This window comes from Alosa alosa, chromosome 9 (assembly GCF_017589495.1).
Source record: "Alosa alosa isolate M-15738 ecotype Scorff River chromosome 9, AALO_Geno_1.1, whole genome shotgun sequence".
NCBI classification, from domain to species: Eukaryota; Metazoa; Chordata; class Actinopteri; order Clupeiformes; family Clupeidae; genus Alosa; species Alosa alosa.
This window is the reverse complement of record NC_063197.1, coordinates 9,714,904-9,738,035: the sequence shown is the minus strand read 5'-3', so window position 1 is coordinate 9,738,035 and position 23,132 is coordinate 9,714,904. Positions and strand designations below refer to the sequence as shown.

The following is a 23,132-nucleotide window of genomic DNA, read 5'->3' as shown; positions in this document are numbered from 1 at the left end:
GATGTGGTCCTGAGTCAATGAGCCAAGTTTGGGTTCGATACATGAAAGCGTTGCTGAAATATGAGCCCACTTCCTGTGATTATAGCACCACATAGTGGTCAAAATTAACCACATTTCTTGAGCGTCCTCCTGATTGGGTCCTGAGCCCATATACCTAGTTTGGTTTTGATACGTGAAATCATAGCTGAGATATCACTTCACTTCCTGTTTGGCGGCTTTGCTGACAATTTTAATTGGCTGTTACGGGCAAACGGTTTTAGATTTGAAGACAAAAAGGAATAACTTTTTTGAGGCTTGGTCTGAAGATAATCTGCACCAAGTTTCGTGAAAATCGGACAAACTTTGTGAACTTTGATGCCGTTTAAGTGTTGATGAAATACAATATGGCGGAAGATCCAACATGACGGAAATTGACGTCATGGGGTGCGTTGAGTTCGGCCTCATCCAAGACTTCCAAAGATGTTACGATATTCAAAATCGGGCATACGGTTCAAAAGTTAATTGCATGGATGCAATGTCAACTTTGACCCATTGGTGGCGCTAGACTGTCTGTGGTTCAGGCATAAAACTTGCTCAAATTCATTTTTATACTGTCCCGAATCAATGTGCCAAATTTCACAACTTTTTACTGTACGGTTCTATGGGCTGCCATAGACTTCAATGACAGCAGAAAGTGTGTAATAATAATAAGAAAAGGTAGAATCACTATGGGGCTCGCAGCTTTGCTGCTTGGCCCCCAATTACGAACATTACATAAAAACAAACAAAAACATGATGCCAGACGGAGTGGCATGTCACGCCAGCATCCCCATAACCTAGCAACCTTGTCTTGATTGATTGTCCTTCATTCTCTGTCAGTGTACCATGAGTTTAAAGCCGTTATTTTTAGGTAATAGAACTGCATTGGGTTGCTTTAAACCCACATTCGATGGCTCTCAGTAAGTTTGGTGGTTAGTTTGTACCACTTAACAAGTTCAGTTGTGACTTGAGCTTTCTTTACTTTGAGCCAGAGAGCTACCTTCTTTGACCCGTCCTGAATGTGCTTGTCCGAATGCTTGTGCAACTGCCAGACATGCAAACCACCGGCCACTGTGTATCACCAAGTGATGATCTCTGTTCTTGTCACTGCGCACTTGCCAATGTTGTACTAATGTTGTTGGCTCTATTGCCATGATATTCCATCAAAAAATGACATCACTGCAAACTCACCAAACTCTGCTTGTGCTGCACTAACCTCAAGTTTCTTGAGAACTTTAGTCATTCAATCGGAACACATGGAACCGGTTATGAGTCTTCACATTGTACCGCTTGACATTCATTTGTAACTGTTTGAGTGCATCTCTCTGACACAGTATTTAGACTAGATGTAACAGGCAGGTCAGCATAGTTGATCTGCTGACTGTTTGCAGTTTATGCCATGTCTCGTAGTCAGGTTGCTCTCAAACACTGTCCACTTAATCAACAGAGTCATTGTGAAGGAATAGATTAGACAGATATGGGAAGTGATATCATGCTCCATTATTTTTGGTACTTTCAAAATACAAAAATACAGTATTTTATTTTGATACATGGTGTGGCTAATGTATTTTGTAGTTTATTTTGACTTAAAATTAGGGTATTTGATGTTCTATTTTAAAATACATTTTGAGCCCAATAAATTCACTAACTCTTTGAAAAAATGTTCCTCAACAATGCAAGATTCTAATACTGATACAATGCAAGATTCTACAAACCCTCATTTAGACATATTTCCAACTGGATTTTCATGGTGTTTAGATCACAAATTTAAATATAAAAATGTGAAAATAAATTCTGTTGCAAGTAGTAGTTTTGGGTCAGACCTTAGTTTGCCTGGACTACAAGCCTACATTACGCAGCATGGCGCACGATTCAACGACAATGCACAATTCGCTTAGTTGTAAACACGCTCCATGTTGTACCCGGGATTTCCTTTATGGTACAACATGCACTGCCACAGAGGCCAATCAGCAACCAAGCCTCTCTTACTTACACAACAAGACACGGCATACAAAAACAATAGACAATTGGCTTGTGGCAGTCGCAAATGTGCCACATGCTATACCCGAGATCCATCTCCGCAGCACAACCTGCGCTACCAGTAACCTGAATGCCTCACTGAAGAAACAGAACAGAAAAAACATCACCAACAGAGCAATCTTTGTGAACATCTCACTTATCAAGCAGGCACCTTCCTTCATCTGTGCTTTATAGAATTAAGCCCATAACCCCTAGCCTGGGCGCCAGCCGAACTTAGTCCCGCCCACAACATTTGAGGTCGGAAAGTTCAGTCTGTCATTGCTCCGTTGTGGAGCAACTATGCTCGCCTAAAATCTGGCGGACCAATCAAATCGGGCTTTACGATAATGGACAGGTGAGCAACAGCACCTCATCTATCACGTCATCTGAGCATGCTTAGGTTGATTATGTTTGCAACAAAAACGCTGTGGCTAGAAGGAGACAGATGGCTTCTATTTCAATAAGTTTTTATCACTAAAAACGATTATTTCTGAAAACTTTGGCCAAAGTTGAGATGTGGGAAAACTCATGGTTTCACTTTAACCCTTAAAGGAGTGCCGTCACACCGGTGTGACGGGAATGTTGAGAAATGAACATTCTAAAGAATATCTGGGTTCATTGAATTCAACATAGAATTTTAGAACCTTCAATTGTTGCGGAACTTAGAATGTTCAAAAACCTACACCTTTAAGGGTTAATCAAGGGAAAACAGCGTGTTGCATTGTGACATGTTGTCTCTCGTTTGTTTGAAATCTCTGATTGACCACCTGTTTGAGGGATTTGCGACAGCCTTTCCCAGCTGTTTATAACATGTTTGTAGCATATCAGTGTTCAACAGAATTATTTTTAAAAACAGAGGGGATATACAGTAGGATATCAGGATTTCAGTTTTTTCCTAATAGCCTACCCTACTAGGTATCTCTTAGATTTCACTAATGAGTGTTGTAGGAGATATTGACGGCACAATAACTTTTACAAAAGTCCAGAAACCAATCCTACATCTCACAGTAAGTTATTTCGTTGCTCTGATTGGTTAGGTCTATCCAATTGAGTGCAGAGGCATTCCCCCCCTGTATCGGTTGAAACACGCCCCATAATTACGTCCCAATGGAGCAGTATCAGACTCATATTCTGACTAGAATGGATGAGTATGGCTACGTACATAACCCCGCCAGAGTTCTCAACAGTGGTGTCTGGCATCCCAGACCCACCCCCTCCACACTCATGATGGGTTGGGAGATGTTACTAACAGAGACACCAACAAGTACCACTCCAAAAACACAGCCACACAAGATGTAGTAATTAACACATCAGGGTGCACCACAAACACCATACCAGTGCTCAATATACCACAACAGCCACAACAACGATGACAACAACAACAACAACAACTAAAAGAAGTCCCTTCCTTATAGGGGTATTTCACAAAAGCAGAAGTAGAAAATTCAAGATAACAGATAAAGCGATCCTTGATCTAGCGTTGTCTGGTCAATCTAGCTCAACATGTTTCATGAACGCCAAGCCAGGATGAGTGGGAGTGACTAGGTCAAGCTAAGTGTAAGTAGGCCTAATTCGGGATACATATGCATTCTAAGCTTTCCTCAAAAGAACTCATGGCTGGAATAAAAAAGATGCAGAAAATAGCCTCGTTCACAGCAAGTGAGCAACAGCTTTTGATTGATACTAACAAGGAAGTATATTTTTGAACGGGGAAACAGACAGTTTTGTAAAACAGCAAGTTGCAAGCGTATCTATGGTGTTTTGCGAGCAAATAAAAATATCAAATATTAGGCTATACATAGGTGCATGGAATAAAGTCCTTAGGTCATATCAGGTTGAACCAATAAGACAGCAGAATTTATTAACTAAGCTTGGGTATTAGCCTGATTGGGACCAGGCTATAGCCGCACAGAATAATTTCCCACAGTGTCTTTGTATGTCTTTGCTTTTGTGAAACCAAGGCTAAATTCAGTCAGGATTACCAACAAATCTTGTCTTAATCCACTATTTAGCTTTTGTGAAATACCCCTCTGTTTGTCATTGAGATATAGCAAATGGTCAGTCCTTTTACAGAAAGATGGGCAAAGTGCGAAGTCTTGAGTCTAACTAAAGCTAAATCAATAACTAAGCAAAATCAAGTTGCTTATTAAACACCATGAGCCGGACCTTAACCCTCCTTATGTGTTCGTGGCCAAATTTGTCCGATTGACAATTCTTTTTCTCTCAAAAAAGTTGTTAATTTATTCTGACTATCATGAGGCTCCATGCTGTTAACACAGGGCATCTGAACACACAAAGCAAATTTTGATCATCTTCATGAGAATTTGGGTGTTTTTTTAAACTTGTGTTCCCAGTCAAAAATGACCGGCCATTATTAGAAATGAATGATGGGTGAGAAAATGGTCAGTGTATAAAATTGAGTCCAGGAACATACTTGTTGATCAGATGGACTGTATCTGTGCTTCTGTACATTCACACATTCACACAACCCCCCTTCACTCCGCCTTTTTGCTTCTATGCCAGCCCCCATGGAACCTTTCTCCAATAGAATCTTTCCCTTTCTGACTTGCATGAGCTCAGGTCAATGAGGTTTGCAGGCCATAAATAGCAAATGGAAGTTCAAAACTGGTAATATCCAATAGAACATACGTTGATACAAAGGTCTATCACAACATTAAATGACTATATGTGTTACTATGGATTTGTAACAAGTCTTAATGCAGCGGTCATTTTTTGACTGGGAACACAAAACCAGTGAACATAAAATAATAATAACAGGAGGGTTACCTAAACATTGTAATGTTACAATGTTACATTGGCTTGTTATCAATGTAAACATTGATAACAAGTCAGCTTTGGCCAGCTTAGCTTGTGGAGAACTTTGCCTGTTGACTGACCTTGCACTTTTCCCACTTTTTAAATTAGGGCTCAAGATGTACTGTATAGCCTGGGAACACCCAGACCTTCACAATTGTACAATTGGGAGTGAAAAGGTTCACTGACTTACGACTTCCAGCAGGGGCATAACTAGCAGTAAAATTAAACTTAAATTGGTACAGTAAACTCTTAACAAATCGTTTCAAAAGTCTTGTAAACGAAGGTTTTAAATGCAGTTTATTCATTTCCAAAGAAATACACGTCCATGCCGGATTAGCAATTGTATTACATGTCCGTGTTTTAAGGACACTGGAAATGGGCTTCAATGGCCTTTTGGCCAGATGAGCCTGCAGAGCAAATCCCAAATTTGCCAAAGGTTTGTATGGGTATTCCCAGGCTAGATGTGCTGGATTTCACAATAAAGTATTTGTGAAGTATTCAATATGTAAGTTTTAAGCTACATTTACCATTTTGTTTTTAATGAAATAAAGTCTGCATTGCAATGTTTATTGCAATTATTTCAGTTTATCTTCAATCGGAATAAGCAAGGATTTTTTGAGGTTACAAGTCTGAGTGTGCTATCAGAATTAAAGGCCATTCCCACCAAGAACGATAACTAAACCGATAAACCGATTGCCATTATCGCTATAGTTATCGTGGTGTGAACAGTCGTTTAGGTCAAAGACTGGGTCAAAGACTCCGTAGCAGAAAGATTTGAAAAAGAATACCTAACAGCTAACAACACATACGCTTGCTATCATTTGGCTGCTACAGTAAGTCATTTACACATTGCCTAAAAATCATAGTGAATGTTCTAAATTAATCACAATGTGATAAGGAGACATGTACGTCAGATAATAAGTTAATTATGGTGGTTTGATTGCTTGTCTTGGATACTTGAAGTTTTCTTGGGATTATAAAAGTCCCAAGGTGCATGAGGCATTTGTCTCAGAACCCTTTCAAGAGAAAGTTGTGACCACAAGAACTGCTGGTAAAGTACATATTAAGTATTTTCTTTACTAATAAACAGCACAATATAACAAGCATATGACTGTTGTTGTTTGGTACAAGTGAAATGCAGCTGAACACAAAATGCAAAATGTGATTTTTCCGTACAGGGCAACATGATCTGGATCTTTCTTGGCATTCTGTTAACCGTGGTTGGTTGCACAGCCACCACATCTATTTCCTGTCGGAATGAACAAGGACAAGCCGTTGACTGGTAAGTTCTGACAAATCTCATCCAAATGCATAATATAAATATATGACACAATAACTGCATGTGTGTTTACTGTATTTTAGGTACATTTTATACAAGCAACCCAACATCGATGGCAAAAATGGACTGAGGTATCTCTACATGGATGAGACCACCAATGGCTGGGTCCCAGGCCAGTACACCATTGATGATAAACAAAGTGCCGTGGCTCAAACACTAAAGCCTTTATTTGATAACATCGACACAGAAGTAAGACCATCAGTGCATTTGAACAAGTACAACGCACAAGATTTGTTTTGTTTACATTTTTGTGAGATTTCACTGATTGCTGATTTGCCTTCTGTGGTTCTGAACAGACTGACACTTTTGGATACATACTGTACAATGATCAACCACCAGTGCCTTACAGAACAGCCTCCTCTTCTTATGGACACAGCAAAGGTAACAAACTCAGACACACACAGCATGAGCCGATAGAATGAGATGCTAGCAGCACGCAGCAAGCTACTGTAGGCCATGAGTTGCTTCACGGCACTCTCCCATGCTAATAAAATCTAGTGTTCAAATAGAGTCAATCTTTATACTGCTTGCTGAGATCTCCATTTTTGTTGCACAGGTGTTGTTCTGCTTGACAAACATACTGGCATTTGGTTGTCACACAGTACCCCGGATTTCCCCGGAGTTGACATCAACTCTTTCTGGCCACAGAGCGGCTACCACAATGGACAATCCTTTATCTGTGGAACATACAAATACTCTACTTTCAAGGACATTGGTACGTTTTTAAAAAAGTTTTATTTTTTCTTCTCTTTTTTCTTTTTCTTTTCAATGTTGTAGGTCATGTCTGTGTTGTCTGTGTCTTCTGAATGGACCATGAGCTTGGCAATAAAGTTGTTGTCGATGATGATGATGATGATGATGATGATCTGGATATTTGGGGTCTTAACCAGAAACATATGTCTTTATGCTTCTCTCATTGCTGTCACGGTTAGTAAAAGTTTTTTGTGAATCTTTTGCAAACTGCCTCCACAGCAATCCAGCTCGAGTACATTCATGTGAATCCGTTTAACTCCCACATCCCTGAGTCCTTCTACCCTGAGCTCCAGTGTGTGGCCAATAAAGGCTGCTATCCCAAAGAGGCGCCCTACTATCGACAGCTCGACATGACGACCCTAGCAGGACACAAGTTTGTCAGCTATGCCAAATATGGCAGACTCCATGATGGTATGTATGATTCATAAGCTCTACTGATTATGGTTTGCCAAGTGTAAGGTAACTATACAACATTTAAAGTGTTATCATTTATCAATCATACATACACATACATACTTACATACAAACAAACAAATCCACATCTTATAATTGATATGTGATTACAACATCTAATATAGAGATTTCTTCTGGCAGATCTGTTCTCTGCTGTGCTTGATAAACACATGGGGGGTGACTTCTACGCCAAGAGCTGGGGTAGACTTCGCCACCCACTGCCTTCCAACTGTTCCGTCCCTAACATCGTGTACAACGTGGAGCAAGTGCAGCTTCCGACCACCGAGCCCTTCAGCATCACCGTGGACCACTCAAAGTGGAGCGTGACGGTGGACGAGTCCTCCAGGCCGTGGACCTGCATCGCCGACATGAACCGAGAAGTTAGTCAGGAGAGCAGAGGCGGGGGGGCAGTGTGCACAGACAACCCTGCTGTGTGGAGCGCCTTCTCTAGCATCGTGTTCAGCTATGAGCCATGCCCTAACTGATCACTGTAACAGGTCTACGAGCCATGCCCTAACTGATCACTGTAACAGATTTACAGCCAAGTAGCAGCTTTGTAAAGGGTGTGTTGAATTTTCAAAATAAAACATAATTATTTTGAAATCCTACATGGCTTCATTGTGTTTCTGATGGTTATAAATTCTCATGTTCTAAAGAAGGTTGAGCCACTCCTGTCTCTCCTGTCTCTTTTAACTGTATATTGGCCGACGTTTTCATAACTAAATTCTAATATCTCATAACATTGTGGTTTTCAACTTTCCATCTTGTGGGAAGACAGTGAACAGCTGTTGCCTGGACAGAAGTGAAATCATATAACACACGGTCACAAAGTCATAATTGTTTCACTAGCCATGGTGAACTTATAACCTTTGTCCATCAGATAGCCTATTATCATCATGTTTGTTTTAATATTTTCTTTACTGGTATGGATGTCACAAGGCTTGTGGCAGTCACATATGCACTGCATGCTGTACCTGAGATCCATACAGGCTCTCACAACATGCACTACCAGTAGCCTGAATGTCTCCAAAGAACCTGAAAGAAAAAAAACATCACCAACTGAGCAACCTTTGTGATCATGTCACCTTTCTTCATCAGTGCTTTACTGAATTTGGCCCATAACACCTCCAGAAGGCTCAACAGTGGTGGCTGGTGTCCCAGACCCATCCCCTCCACACTCATATGATGGGTTGGAAATGGTAGATGTTTCTAACAGAGTTACCAACAAGTACCATTCCAGAAACACAGCGACAAGATGCTTGAGAGCAATGACAGCAGCAGTGACTCAGAAAACAACTAGGAAGCAAAACCTTGTCTGGGGACTTAAAAATTCTTGCCATTCTTGCCACTAGATGTCCTTATTTGTACTTCTTGGGTGTAAATTGTTGTCACCTAGCCTAGTTTTTGTTTTACTTGCACTGTATTCATTCTTTGGGGTAGGCCTATTTTCAGGGCGATTTTACACCAACAGCCTTTAGTTTGTTTTAATCGAACTTGAGTGCGTTTGAGCCCAAAGCCCTTTTAGGCAAGTCCTTCCACTCGGCCGCCATATTGCCAACCTTGCTCCAGCGGCGAGATCACACCACATGATTGGCACGATGTATTCACAACACAATACATGATTAGCACGATGTATTCACATGTCGACTTTTTTGCCGCGGAAGGGGCAGGATATGTGTAGATAACTGCCATATTGGCGCTACAAACTAACCCCATTCATTTCTATGGAGGATTTTTTGAGTGCCGTGTCTACTCATTAGAAAATCTCTGGCTATACTTCCACTTTGAGTGAAATGCGATATGTCATGGGCCATAATTGCAATCTGGTAAGTGAAACTACCCAGATAGCAATTTCCTTTGGGCCGGATCCGCATAAAAGCCTTTAGATCCGCCTGTAGCGGTATCTGACTGTGGGCTAGGTCTACTCCTGATACAGGTTTCAGCTCTGCTAGCAATGCTGTTTTATCACCGGTTTACAGATTTGTCCCAGGCCCAATTTCCGCAACTCAACTGGAAGTCAGGAGATGCGTTTAAAATACAAAACACTGATTTGGCCCAAACCTGTGATACGGATATGAGCCGAAGGACCGTTTTTTCACAGCAGACCCAGGTGGTAATGATATTAATTAAGGTGCTGATTCTGCTAAATTGACTGTCCTTTCCCTACTTCATTGTCAACTGGCTGCTAAAGAAAAGTATTTTGGAATGGCACACATTTAGAAACCATGGGGGTGCACTATGTTCCCATGGCCACTTCATTTCTACAGTAAGGCTGGAAAAGAAGATATAGTTGGCTCAATATTGATCATATGTTCGTTTCATTATTTTTATTATTACCCAGCAGTGGTAAAAGTAGTCAATTGTTGTTTGTGTCAGATCTAACAGTGCTATGAAACAACCCCATATTCTTGCCACGCATGCAGAAGTCCAAGCAGTAACGTTAATCAAGGATCTTTGGTTTGCTCACTATCAATCTTTTGACATGATTTGCCAGCCTGGGGTTGACTAGGACAGCCCAACTTTTCAAGGTAGTATCTGCTTTTTATCTCTGTTGGTTTATTCAGAGACAACAACAAGCAACCGAGCGATTGATAACTTTACTATTATTTTCCAGCAACAACAACTAGCTTAACTTAAACAAAACAGCCATCACAATAACTATTTTGGAAAAAACAGTGATAACGCTAACAGGATCACTGATGATAAAAAAAACGAGTGTAATTGTGACTTAGCCTATTTGCAAAAAGGAATAAATGGCTAATGTTTATTTTGTGTTGTTTCAGATTGACCATGGAGATGACTGAGGAAGACAGCCTGAATATCGATGGGAACAGTGGAATTAACACGACTTAAACTTTGTCTGGGATGGCACTTCTACAGGCAGGTTGTTGAATAAAAAAAAAAAATAAGACACTTATGTGTAAAGTTTTTTAACCCCCCTTGTGTTTGTAGCCTAGCTTATGTTTATCAGTTGAGCTGTTGGGAAAGCGTTACGAACTTTAGCCTGGGTGAACCTATAACGAACCTGTTAGCAAATGTGTAGCAAACAGATACTTAGCCCAGGATAATTATCAGGATAATTAGCCCTAATTACCAATCACATTTCACATGTCAAATAAAAAAACGGCTGATGTCTGATAAACGGGTCCGTACCACACACAATAAGCGGACCCGTATTGCATATGATAAACAGATCTGGAACACGTCAGTAACACAGACTACCATACGGAACTGGGCCAGTCTTAGCCCTTATTGGTACCAGATCCGTCAAACGGATCCAGACCAATTTTGGACCGATGTGCGTTTGGACGCCGGATCAGGTCCATTATGCAGATCCGTGCCGGACGTTGTGGTAGGTGTGGCCCAGTTCCGTCCCAGTGTATGTTTGCTATCTGGGTAGTTGATGATAGTATATGATTTCATCTGATACAATTATTTAGCTATGTTTTTTGTTTAATTTATGTTTACTGAAGGATAAAAAATCAATCATGGCAACCGTTCATTGACAATTCTTAAATATGTACAGGCTATTTCCTATTAAATGTTTGTTGGTGTGGACATCTGAAAGAAATATATTTTTTTCCATCTGTATATGAATATTTGCTCATCATTGAGTAAGACTGGTTAAGTAAGCTGCATCATCATATAATATATTTTTTATAGGATATTTATGGAAAATGTGTTGGATTGGACAAAAACAGTTTGACAGAAAACTTTAGTGTTAAGCATTACAACTACATCAGTTATTATGAAGTTCAAATTGTATCTATCTAATTCCATACAGGTCATCAAATAGTTTAAGACATACTGAGCATCTTTTATTTTATGTTCCCAACATATCTAAGGAAATTGGGCGACGTGCTTTTAAATGTAAAGCCCCTTTAGACTGGAATAACATACCCAGCTCTCTTTAGATCTACCTCTTATCATAATTTCAAGTAATCTCTTTTCATTGATCTGCAATTTAGATTGTGTTTAATTACATTACATTCTACCTTTTTTCTCTAAAATGCAAGTCATGCTAACGTAAGCTATAGTGGGCTAGTACATGGTCATACATACGTATATTGCGTATTCTTTTAAATGTATTAGCCTGTATAACTGGTATAACCTAACCGGTGGCCTAGTGAGAGTAGGAGTGCCCTTAGATGTAGAGCATATTTCCTGAAACAAACAATTAAATTAAGGCAGTCTCTTGGTAGCACCACAGTCTACACGTCACGGCCCACACAGCACAGTACGGCACGATACGGTCAAAAGACTGTTTCTTAAAAAAACAATGAAAATCAACTCAAAACTCAATTTGGCTTCTACAGATAGGCAATAATAAATAATGATGGTTTGATTAAAAGTCACAAGGATTGTAAGGTAGATGTTGAAATCCTTTCAAAACAAAGCTCAGACCACAAAACTGGTAAACTACTAGCATTTAGAAGTTATTTAGTATTTTCTTCACCAATGACCATCAACATATAACAGACATATAACTGTTGTTTGGTATAAGTGCAACACAGCTGGACACAATACAAAATGTGATTTGTCAATACAGGGCAACATGAACTGGATCTTTCTTGGCATTTTGTTAACTGTGGGTGGTGGCACAGCCCAGTCTATTTCCTGTCGGAATGAGCATGGACAAGCCGTTGACTGGTAAGGACAAATCTTATCCATTTAGAGACCTCTACATAAATGCAGTGAAAGAGAAAAAATCAATGTAAGGACCTATTATATGAGGTCCGGATGTGGATGAAACACTACAGCCAATCAGTCAGAACTGGGTAATGTCTACTAACATGAAGGAGATAAGCACCACCCGTTCCAAATAATCTCTTCTTTTACTCAAGTTGTGCAATATATTTGGTTGTGTGGTTCTGTAGTAAAATACAGAAAGTAATAATGAATCATTATGACATAAACACAATATACACTGACATGTTATCTCATCATTACAATGCTCCGAATTCATATGAATAGAAACAAAATATATACAGCATGTAGTAATAAAACATGAATAAGTTCTACACACAAGGGCCTGGTGAGCATGAACATGCTCTTGCACACACACACACACACACACACACAGGGGAGGGAGAAGATTGTCCTACATTCAAGATTGGATTGTTCCTCATTGTTTTTATTGTGATTACAATAAACCACTAACAGATTATTTTTATACCTGTTTTTTTAGTCAACTTTATCAGGGGTGCCAATAATGTTGGAGGGCATTGTATAACATACTCATTGCATGTTTGCTTAGGTACATTTTATACAAGCAACCCCAAATCATTAGCGGAAATGGAATGAAATATCTCTACACGGATGAGACTACCAATGGCTGGGTCCCAGGAAAGTACATCATTGGTGATAAACAAAGTGCCGTGGCTCAAACACTAAAGCCTTTATTTGATAACAATGACACAGTTTTGTTTTGTTTTGTTTTGTTTACATTTTTGTGAGATTTCACTGATTGCTGATTTGCCTTCTGTGGTTCTGAACAGACTGACACTTTTGGATACATACTGTACAATGATCAACCACCAGTGCCTTACAGAACAGCCTCCTCTTCTTATGGACACAGCAAAGGTAATAAACAGCATAAGTTGGGAATGAGATGCTAGAAGCATCAAAGGCCATGAGTTGCTACAGTACATTGGGCACATGCTAATAAAATCTAGTAATGTTAGTCTGAGACTGAGTCAATCTGTATACTGCTTGCTGAGATCTCTATTTTTGTTGCACAGGTGTTGTTCTGCTGGACAAACATACTGGCATTTGGTTGTCACACAGTTTCCCGAATTTCCCCGGAGTTGACATAGAATCTTTCTGGCCCAACAGAGGCACACTCAATGGACAAACCTTTATCTGTGGAACATACAACTACTCTGCTTTCAGAGACATTGGTAAGGTTTTAAAAAAACAACTTTTTATAACTATTTTGATCTTCGGGGTGTTAACCAGAAACATGCATTTTTATGCTGCTATTATATCTGTCATCATGTCATGGTAAAATTTGTAATTATTTTAGTAATTAGTAAAATTATTTGTGAATCTTTTGCAAACTGCCCTGTGTCGTCTGCTTCCACAGCAATCCAGCTCGAGTACATTCACGTATATTCATTTAACTCCCACATCCCCAACTCCTTTTTCAATGACCTCAAGTTTGTGGCCAGTAAAGGGGACCATTCCAAAAAAGCACCATTTCATCGACAGCTCAACATGACAACACGGTCAGGACACAAGTTTGTCAGCTATGCCAAATGCGGCAGACTCCAAGATGGTATGTATGATTCATTAGCACTACTTTTTAAGATGACTTTGATTATGGTTTGGTAACTACAGTATATATTCTGCTACTGTATACACATGCATACATGCATATCCACATCTAATCATTGAAATAGTATTGTGATTACAAAAGACATTTCTTCTGGCAGATCTGTTCTCTGCTTGTGCTTGATGAACACATGGGAGGTGACTTCTACGTGAAGAGCTGGGGTAAACTTCGTGAACTGCTGGAATCCAACTGTGTTGTCCTTAACAAAGTGTACAACGTGAAGGAAGTGAAGCTTCCTACCACCATGCCCTTCAACGTCAACTCGGACCACTCCAAGTGGAGCGTGACAGTGAACTCCTCCAGGCCGTGGACCTGCATCGCCGACATGAACAGAGAAGTTAGTCAGGAGAGCAGAGGCGGGGGGGCAGTGTGCACAGACAACCCTGCTGTGTGGAGCGCCTTCTCCAGGATTGTGATCACACACGAGCCATGCCCTAACGTAACTGTAAATGAAATGTAAATCAGGTTTCTAGGCCAAGTACTTGCGTATACAAGGAATTTGGTCTCTGCATTTTATTAGTAAACACACAGACAGAGCACACAGTGAACACACAGTGAGGTGAAGCACACACTAACCCGGCGCTCGGAGAGCAGTGAGGGGCTAGGTGCTTTGCTCAAGGGCACTTCAGCCGTGGATGTGGTCATGGGAGAGCAGTGCTCAACCACTTCCCCCATCCACATTTTTACTACTAGTCAGGGATCGAGCCAGCAACCCTTCAGTTATAAACCCAAAGCCCTAACCAGTAGGCCACGGCTGCCCCAATACCTGATCACTGTAACAGGTTTACAGCTTGTAAGTAGCAGCTTTATAAAGGGTTTGTTGAATTTTAAAAAATAAATACCGGTAAACATCATTATTTTGAAATCCTAGATGGCTTCATTGTGTTTCTGATGGTTATAAATTCTATATATATTCTAAAGAGTATAGCCACTCCTGTCTCTCATGTCTCTTTCAACTGTATATTGGCTGACGTTTTCATAACTAAATTCTAATATCTCATAGCATTGTGGTTTTCAACTTTCCATCTTGTGGGAAGACAATGAACAGCTGTTGCCTGGACAGAAGTGAAATCATATAACACACGGTCACAGTGTCAACAGTTTCACTACCCATGGTGAACTTTTAACCTTTGTCCATGAGATACCCTATCATTTTCAATGTTTGTTTAGATCTTTTCTTTACTGGTATGGATGACACACTAATGTATTAAGTAATTAATGCAGAATATAGTATTGTATATGTTTCAAATTAAATGTGTATGACTCATTAATTGTGTATGCTTCAAATGCAATACATGTATACACTATATAATATATATATATATATATATATATATATATATATATATATACACATACATACATGTACAGTATACACTATCTATCTATCTATCTATCTATCTATCTATCTATCTATCCATCTATCTATGTGTGGCTCGTTCTTGAAATGACAGAGTTAATTTGCTGATCCTTGAAACATTTGACAGGCCTACACTCTTACACACACTTAAACACACTTAAAATGAATGTGTTGGAAACAACACAAACTGTGTTGTCCCTATCTGGACATAGAGATGTGTTAAAAACGACACAAGTTGTGTTATTTTCAACACTACACATAACTGTGTTATCCCTTAGCCTGGAAAATCCAGGTCTGGCCACAAACAATGTAATGGCCCAACTCGAGGGGCGGCACCAAGCATGCATTTGAAAATCTCACTGCACGCAAGACTAGACCAATGTTTACACTGAATGATTCCGGACTTCGTCGCAATTGGATAACACTATGACCAATGTTTACTGACCTCCAACGTTGCAGTACTGTCGTCATTAGTTTAGCTCGCCTCTGGCCCGCATGTGACCAAGGGAGGGCGTTCAAGGCCCACTATGACGGTTCTGCACCAGGGAACACAACATACCCGGGACAAGAGATAAAGATAAAATCAAGAAATCTTTATTGGGGGGTAAAATTTGTACTAAAGGGAAGGGGGTTCAGTCGTCGTGGCCCAGGAGAGTGTAGAGACCGGGGGGGATAGAGGCTGGAGGGAACTGGGGCAGCGGCAGGTACGGTTCGCCCGGCGGGGGCCTCGCCCGTGGCTGGACAGCGTTGGGGCAGTTGGGGGTTACGGCTCATCTAGTGGGGGCCTCGTCAGCGGCTGGACAGCGTTGGGGCAGTGGCGGATCTGGCTCATCTGGTGGGGGTCTCGTCAGTGGCTGGACAGCGTTGGGGCAGTGGCGGGCACGACTCATTACATTACATTACATTACATTTGGCTGATGCATTTTTAGCCAAAGCGACTTACAACATGGTAAACAGTTTAAGTTTTAAAGTAATTCTCAACAATTTTAGGACAATTTAAAAAACGGTAGAGTACAGTAAGAATAAGTGCATCAGTGAGTGCTGTTTTTAACAGTTACGTGTCAGTTTAAGACGGCTGGTGAGTGCTAGGATCAGCAAGACTTGTTGTAAGTGGTGCTATGAGAGGATATGTTCTCTAAAGAGCTGGGTCTTCAGGAGTTTTTTGAAAATGGAGAGGGATGTCCCTGCCCTTGTAGGAACTGGCAGTGTATTCCACCAACGAGGAACAACAGATGAGAAAAGTTTGGATTGGCCTGATTTTCCGTATGTTAGAGTACGAAACGGCATGACCAGGCGACTGAGGCAACATGATCTGAGAAGTTTAGTTGGTTGTCGAGAACAACACCTAGATTTCTTGCAGTCCTGGTAGGTGAAACAGACAGGGAGTCAAATTTGATGTTGATGTCGTGGTGTATGGTAGGTTTAGCTGGGAGGACCAGCAGTTCAGTCTTTGAGAGGTTCAGCTGGAGGTGGTGTGCCTTCATCCATGTAGCTGAGAGCTATGTCTGAGAGGCAATCCAAGATCCGTGCTGAAACCAAGGGGTCATCGACTCGTCTAGCAGGGGTCTCGTCAGTGGCTGGGCAGCGGTGGGTATGGCTCGTCTGGTGGGGGCGAGCAAGCTAGTTATCAGTGGCTGGGGCACAGGGCTTAACGCCCAGGGGTTCGGCCCAAGTGTGGGTAGCGGCTGGGGCTGCAACAAGGTCAAGAAGAACACCACAGCCGGTCACACTCATGAGATTAACAGAGGTTGCTCTGACAAACACTTCAAGGCACAGCAACAAGGTCAGGACAATAGTTTCAAAAACAAATGCAGCCCAACTAGCATTCAAACAGGTTAGCCAGCACAGCTGAATGGTACACTGATAATACTGCTCGATAAAGGGACCACTTAGCGTCACTGCCGTCGCTTCTCACTCCCGTCTGCCGAACTCCACCCACGTGAAGGCCAGTGTCTCGTCCGAGTGCTCAGCGGGGCCACCTTCGGGGACAGGCTACTGGATGCTGTATTCAGTGCAAAATACACAACACTGCAATCCGTGAAAACTCAAACTCTCAGCACTGCAATCCGTGAAAACTCAAACGAATACCACCGCTAGCCAGGTCTAGGGAAGGAGTACCAGGCTGCCTGGGACAGGGTGGTGAGAGAGTCTTCAATTCGGGGTAGGGGGAATGCATCTTTCTTGGTTACTCTGTTAAGCCTGCGATAGTCAACACAAAACTTCCAGCTGCCGTTTTTCTTTTGCACTAGGACAATTGGGGCGGCCCAGGGGCTGCTGCTTTCCCTGATAATACCTCCCTCCAACATACCTTTAAGGAGGGTACGAACCTCCTGGTAGAGCATAGGGGGTACAGGACGGTAACGCTCACGGCTTGGGGCTGCATCGCCAGTGGGGATCCGATGTTGTACTGCATCTGTGCACCCATAATCCTCGTCGTGGGTCGAGAACACATGTTGCCACCTCGTGAGCAGCTGTCGGAGTTGTTGCTTCTGGTCCTCTCCCAGTCCTTTCCCCTGCAATGACTCACAGCGTAAATGTTCAGGTGTGTCCCCAACTACTGTCCCCGCCTCTTGAGTGGCCTGTGTAATGCCCACTTCAACCACCCCAGGTCCCACCCTAGTAAAACAGACATCGTTACCTTCTATCACTTGTGGTGGTGTTACAGTCGTGACTCTTGCAGGCCTTTGGTGATGGTGTAGGTGGACTGGGTAGGGCTTGGTGTTTCTCACCTGTATTGGCACTCGGCCTCTGTGGTTGGTGGCAATAGAGCGGGCAACCTCCACCACTTTGCCGTCCAGATGGGGCTCTACTACGACCCACCCCTTTGACCCATGGGGTCGTGTTGGCACTCTAGCCCAGACCAGGGCTTCGCTGTTGGCGGGGATGGTTAAGGCATAGCGGCAGGTCTTCCCGCTCCTGTTGCACCTGGGCATGACTGATGCGGCGGCAGTCTGCGAGGATGTGGTCCCATCCCGTGGTCAGCCTGAAAAGAGCGAGTGGAGAAGTACGGCCCTTCTTAAATAATTCCTCCCAACAGGCAGAGATGACATTCATGCCCAAAAGTGCTCGATGTTTGCCGAGGCAGTGATCCTTTACGACAACGATCCCTTTAGCTGGTACAGCGACCCCTTGAACGTGGAAGTTAGCGACCACATAGCCGGTGTAAGGGATGTCGAGGCATTTGGCACCTCGTAGAGTCAACCAGGATGCCTCTGTCGATTGTAGTTGCTGGTCGTCAAAGATTTCTTTGCACAAGGTTTCTGAAAAGAGGGTCACCTGGGATCTTGTATCTACTAGGCACTGGACTTCCTTGCCATCAACTTGGATTTGGACAACTGGACATTGTCCGATCAAGACGTCTCAGGTGACAGGTGAAGGGTCGCTCGAAGGGGCCCCAGCCACTTGACCCACAGTGGCCGGCAAAGCTAAAAATCCGGTTGAGAGGGGCGCCGTGCTTCAGTTTCGACTCATGTGTCCTGCCGCTCCACAACGGTTGCAGATTGGTCTTCCTTCCTCATCCCACTGAAATCGGGGGCCGTTCGGTCGGATTGGCCTTCGCTCTTTAGTGCCTTCCGAGTAAGACCTCCCTCGGGGCGGGGGCAAGAGACTGGGACGGTTCCTGCGCATCTCCTCCAGTAAGGTCTTGGACAGTTCTGCCATCTGCTCCTTCACATCTTTCATGATTTCTGTGTGTAGCTCGCGCTTCCAGTCTGATGTAGCAGGGGGGGCAGGAGCACAAGCGCTGCTAGCAGCCACACTTGCAGGCTGTTCATCGGTCTCTTGCTGGTCCAACACAGTTCCAACGCTTCTTTCCGGAGGTCCTGTGAGGGACCGAGGCGACCACCCCACGTTTAGGGAGGTGCGCCACTGGATTAGGTGGTGTCGAGGGAAGGCAGGAGACAGCAGTTCCATACAAAAATATAATTTATTTAGTCCATAAACCAACAGGCAGATCCAGGAGCACAATAGGGGTCCAAAACATGAAATACAGGGTTCTTCAGTCGACAAACAAACACGTACCGTGCCATTAAACTAGGCACCTGGAACCTACTCTTTTTTAGGCTCCCTGTCCAAACAAGGCGACCTTGCATAACTCTGGACCTCACACTCCAACCTTTTCTCACAACAAGCAAGGTTAACTTAATATTAAACAAACAAACAAACTCTATGACTTCCCTGATTTCTGGACCTCAAGCTCTTCCGCATGTCTCCCTGGTTCTCCTGTGTTTCCAGTCTATTGTATCTCTCCCGATGTGAAATAAGCCTGCCATTAAATAGGCTAGGCAATTACCCAATTAGGTCTGGGCTAAACCATTATAGGAAATGCGGGGGTGGTGGTGGTCTGTACCATTAATCACAGTTAAAATCTCCCAGTATAAAGACATGCATACACCTACATACACAAGACATAAACAGCAATAAAATAAACTGAGTGCAGGTGAGTGTGTTTGGCTGCAGTCCATGCAGGTGTGGCACAAGGCAGTTTTTCAAATGTTTGTCGTAGGGGAAAAGGAGAGGACTCCTTTTTCACAGGTCCTCATAGGTCAAGGTGGCGGTGCAGCGGAGTTGGCTCTTCAGGCACTGCCGTATGGGGCCATCACGAAGGCCCAAGAGGAACTGATCCCGCATCAATGAGTCTTCCTCTCCCAGGCCATGGTCTCCCCGATTCTTCAGGCATGTCAACAATCCTCGCAGTTGCAGGGCAAAAGCGCGAATGGATTGTTTGGGGCCCTGCCTACAGTTGAGAATTGGGCCCTTAGAGCAGCTGTAGGAGTTTTGTCTCCGTAGAGCTCCTTAAGATAATCAAGGACAACCTGGGAGGTGTTCCGCTTGGCTTCAGCTGCTGCAAGCACCTCTCTCTTAGCCTCTCCTTCCAAGAGCCCAGCAGAAACTGCAACCTCTGTTGTTCTGTCAGGCCCTGTAGATCAGCTAGATACTTTGTCTGTGACGTCCAGTCTTTCAAACTGACATCAGAGTTTGGGCCACGGAACTTCGGAACCCAGGGGGCCCCGACAAAAACGGGCAAAACTTGGGGGCGGGGTTCTGGGGCCAGATCGGACATGTTGAGGGGTGGAAGTGTTCAAACCCAGTGCAGAAATCCTGCCGACTACGCCAGTTGTGACCCAAGGGAGGGCGCGGCGGGCACGGCTCGTCTAGCAGGGGTCTCGTCAGTGGCTGGACAGCGTTGGGGCAGCTGTGGGTATGGCTCGTCTGGTGGGGGCGAGCAAGCCAGTTATCAGTGGCTGAGGCACAGGGCTTAATGCCCAGGGGTTCGGTCCAAGTGTGGGTAGCAGCTGGGGCTGCAACAAGGTCAAGAAGAAAAGCACAGCCGGTCACACTCGTGAGATTAACAGAGGTTGCTCTGACAAACACTTCAAGGCACAGCACGTCACAGCAAGGTCAGGACAATAGTTTCAAAAACAGATGCAGCCCAACTAGCATGCAAACAGGTTAGCCAGCACATCTGAATGGTACACTGATAATACTGCTCGATAAAGGGACCACTTAGCGTCACTGCCGTCGCTTCTCACTCCCGTCTGCCGAACTCCACCCACGCGAAGGCCAGTGTCTCTTCCGAGTGCTCAGCGGGGCCACCTTCGGGGACAGGCTACTGGAGGCTGTATTCAGTGCAAAATACACAACACTGCAATCCCTGAAAACTCAAACTCTCAGCACTGCAATCCGTGAAAACTCAAACTCTCAGCACTGCAATCCGTGAAATCTCAAACTCACATGCACATTTCTTAGTGGGCACAGCAACATGAGTATACAGGGGAACGATGCACAAATACAAGCAATCCCAGTAGTCTATGATCACCCGGGCAGCACCGAAGGCTAGCCGATAGCAACGATACACTAGCAGCACATCTCCATGGGTACTTAGCTGTAGCTGCCCTCTTGATTCTCCGTCTTCCAGGGTTCCCAGTTTCCTCCACTGAATGCCCGTCTCGGTAATCGTCTTTTCCTCCGGTCTCCAGTCGCTCGTCTTCACCGTAGACCAGCCCGCGTCGTCTCCGGTCTCCCGGTCCTGTTGTTTGTTGAATACCTGCAGCATAGTGCTCCCCCTCTAAAAGCACACCAATCATTGAAACGAATTCCTCCCGCCATCCAGCTGAGCTGCATTGGAACAATAATTAAATTAACACAGCGCAAATTGCTAAACATCAGCCTGTGCTACTATGTTTACATTTTGGGACAGTGCGCCGCCATCTTAATCCCGGATGGTTTCGCTAAAACCGTTCCCTACGGAGAAAAACGAACACAGATTAGTTCCGCCCCCATTGGAATGTAGTCACCCCCGTGACACGCATATATCAGGTACGCCGATTTCATTGGTTCCCCGGGATGCAAGGGGCAAAAGTATCGTGCATCATTGACCTCTCCTGAATAAGTCCCGCCTCCGTAACTTCCGTATCTATCCAACTTCCGGGCGTCAATTGTCTATGGGAAATAACATGGCGTTTCGAAATATCATACCGGCAAAACATCTGTAGGTAGCGAAGTAGAAAAAAATGGTGGGTAGATTGGCCTACACACTTCTGCCATCTAGTTTCCACTGGATTTTTTGATTGTCGGTGCCGTTTAAGTAGTATAGTCTATAGCAGGGATCACCAAATGGCGGACCGCGGTCCGAGTCCGGACCGTGACGTGATCCTATACGGACCCAGACCATAATAGCCTAATTTAGATTTTCACGTAAGATTTCAAAGCTGCACTAAATGTTTCGTTGGTTAGGATAACAGCATTTACTTCAGGAGCTTCAAGAACCATCATTTCGCTTGCTGCTACTCAGCCAGTGAAATCTGTGAATTCTGATAAAGTCGAAGTCAGTGAGTAAAGTAGCCTACTATGGGGAAGAGACTGATAGCCTGAAACGGCGGGAGAGGCGGGACGAGAAACAATCAGATGGATATCTAAGTTAACGATAAGTAAGTTATTTTCAAATCATCGATTGCTCAAAGAGGAGGAAGCTAGACAGCGAGAACAGAGCTTTATATAACGATCCGGGGGCAATACCACGCAAAACTGTCACGTCCGTAACGCCAACTAGGCTAAATATGGATGTGACAGTTTTGCGCAGAATTGACCTGGACCTCTTATATTCTGAGACAGGCGATTTTTAAAAGCACCAATTTGAAGCGCCTCTACTAGACAAAGCATATTGAGCAAGCATAGGGTAGGCTAGGCCCATTCAACAGTGAACTGAGACCACAGAATATTTTACGATTTAAGAAGGCAATATGATTGATCCACCACAATCTAGTTAAGCCGACATGCATTCACTGCCCAACAACGTGATGTTCCTGGGTTTCCAGGATTTCGGGTCAACATAAAATTTAAAAAAAAAAAAAATTAAACTTGCTGATTAATGGGTTCAAGGAACCAGCCTTGTCTCAGCTCAAATTTTATTTTAAGTTCATGTTAAGATCTTAAAAATAGCCAAGGCTACTCAGTTTTTCTCCCCAATCACTCTTATCTTGCCTTATTTCTCCTCATTTCAAATGTTGCCTTTTAGGCTACTTAATTTATTTCACATTAAACATTAGGCCTAGGCCTACAATCTTCTTGAATTTCCCCTTGGGGATCAATAAAGTATCTATCTATCTATCTATCTATCTATCTATAACTAGGCTCCATCCATCTATCCTAATATTATATATATATATATATATATTATACATACATACATATACATAGCCTAAACATTACGATGCTCCGGACCTTTGCTTGAGGAAATTTTCCGTAACTGGACCTCGCTGAAGATTAATTGAATACCCCTGGTCTATAGTATACTACTTAAACGGCACCGACAATCAAAAAATCCAGTGGAAACTAGATGGAAGAAGTGTGTAGGCCAATCTGCCCACCAGCTTTTTCTACTTTGTCACCTACAGAGTTTGACAGGTACGATCTTTCAAAACGCCATGTTATTTCCCATAGACATTTGACGACCGAAGGTTGGATGGATACGGAAGTTAGGAGGTGGGACTTATTCTGGTGAGGTCTATTGCTCATTGCCAGAGTGTCTTGCAGAGACA

At 43.1% G+C, this 23,132-nt stretch overlaps 2 protein-coding genes across 2 annotated transcripts; both read left to right on the top strand.

Moving 5' to 3' along the window:
- Nucleotides 1–6,038: 6,038 nt before the first annotated feature.
- On the top strand, nucleotides 6,039–7,884 carry LOC125300265 (deoxyribonuclease-2-alpha-like). Its single transcript, XM_048252016.1, has 6 exons — nucleotides 6,039–6,136; nucleotides 6,217–6,382; nucleotides 6,490–6,574; nucleotides 6,750–6,908; nucleotides 7,166–7,357; nucleotides 7,541–7,884. Exons 1-6 carry the CDS (start codon nucleotides 6,039–6,041, stop codon nucleotides 7,882–7,884), a joined length of 1,044 nt encoding a protein of 347 aa, XP_048107973.1.
- A 4,014-nt stretch (nucleotides 7,885–11,898) lies between these two features.
- On the top strand, nucleotides 11,899–14,222 carry LOC125300264 (deoxyribonuclease-2-alpha-like). The gene is made up of 6 exons (XM_048252015.1): nucleotides 11,899–12,049; nucleotides 12,657–12,834; nucleotides 12,877–12,982; nucleotides 13,141–13,299; nucleotides 13,485–13,723; nucleotides 13,801–14,222. The coding sequence occupies exons 1-6, from the start codon at nucleotides 11,955–11,957 to the stop codon at nucleotides 14,191–14,193; spliced, it is 1,170 nt and encodes a 389-aa protein (XP_048107972.1). The 5' UTR covers nucleotides 11,899–11,954; the 3' UTR covers nucleotides 14,194–14,222.
- Nucleotides 14,223–23,132: the final 8,910 nt, after the last annotated feature.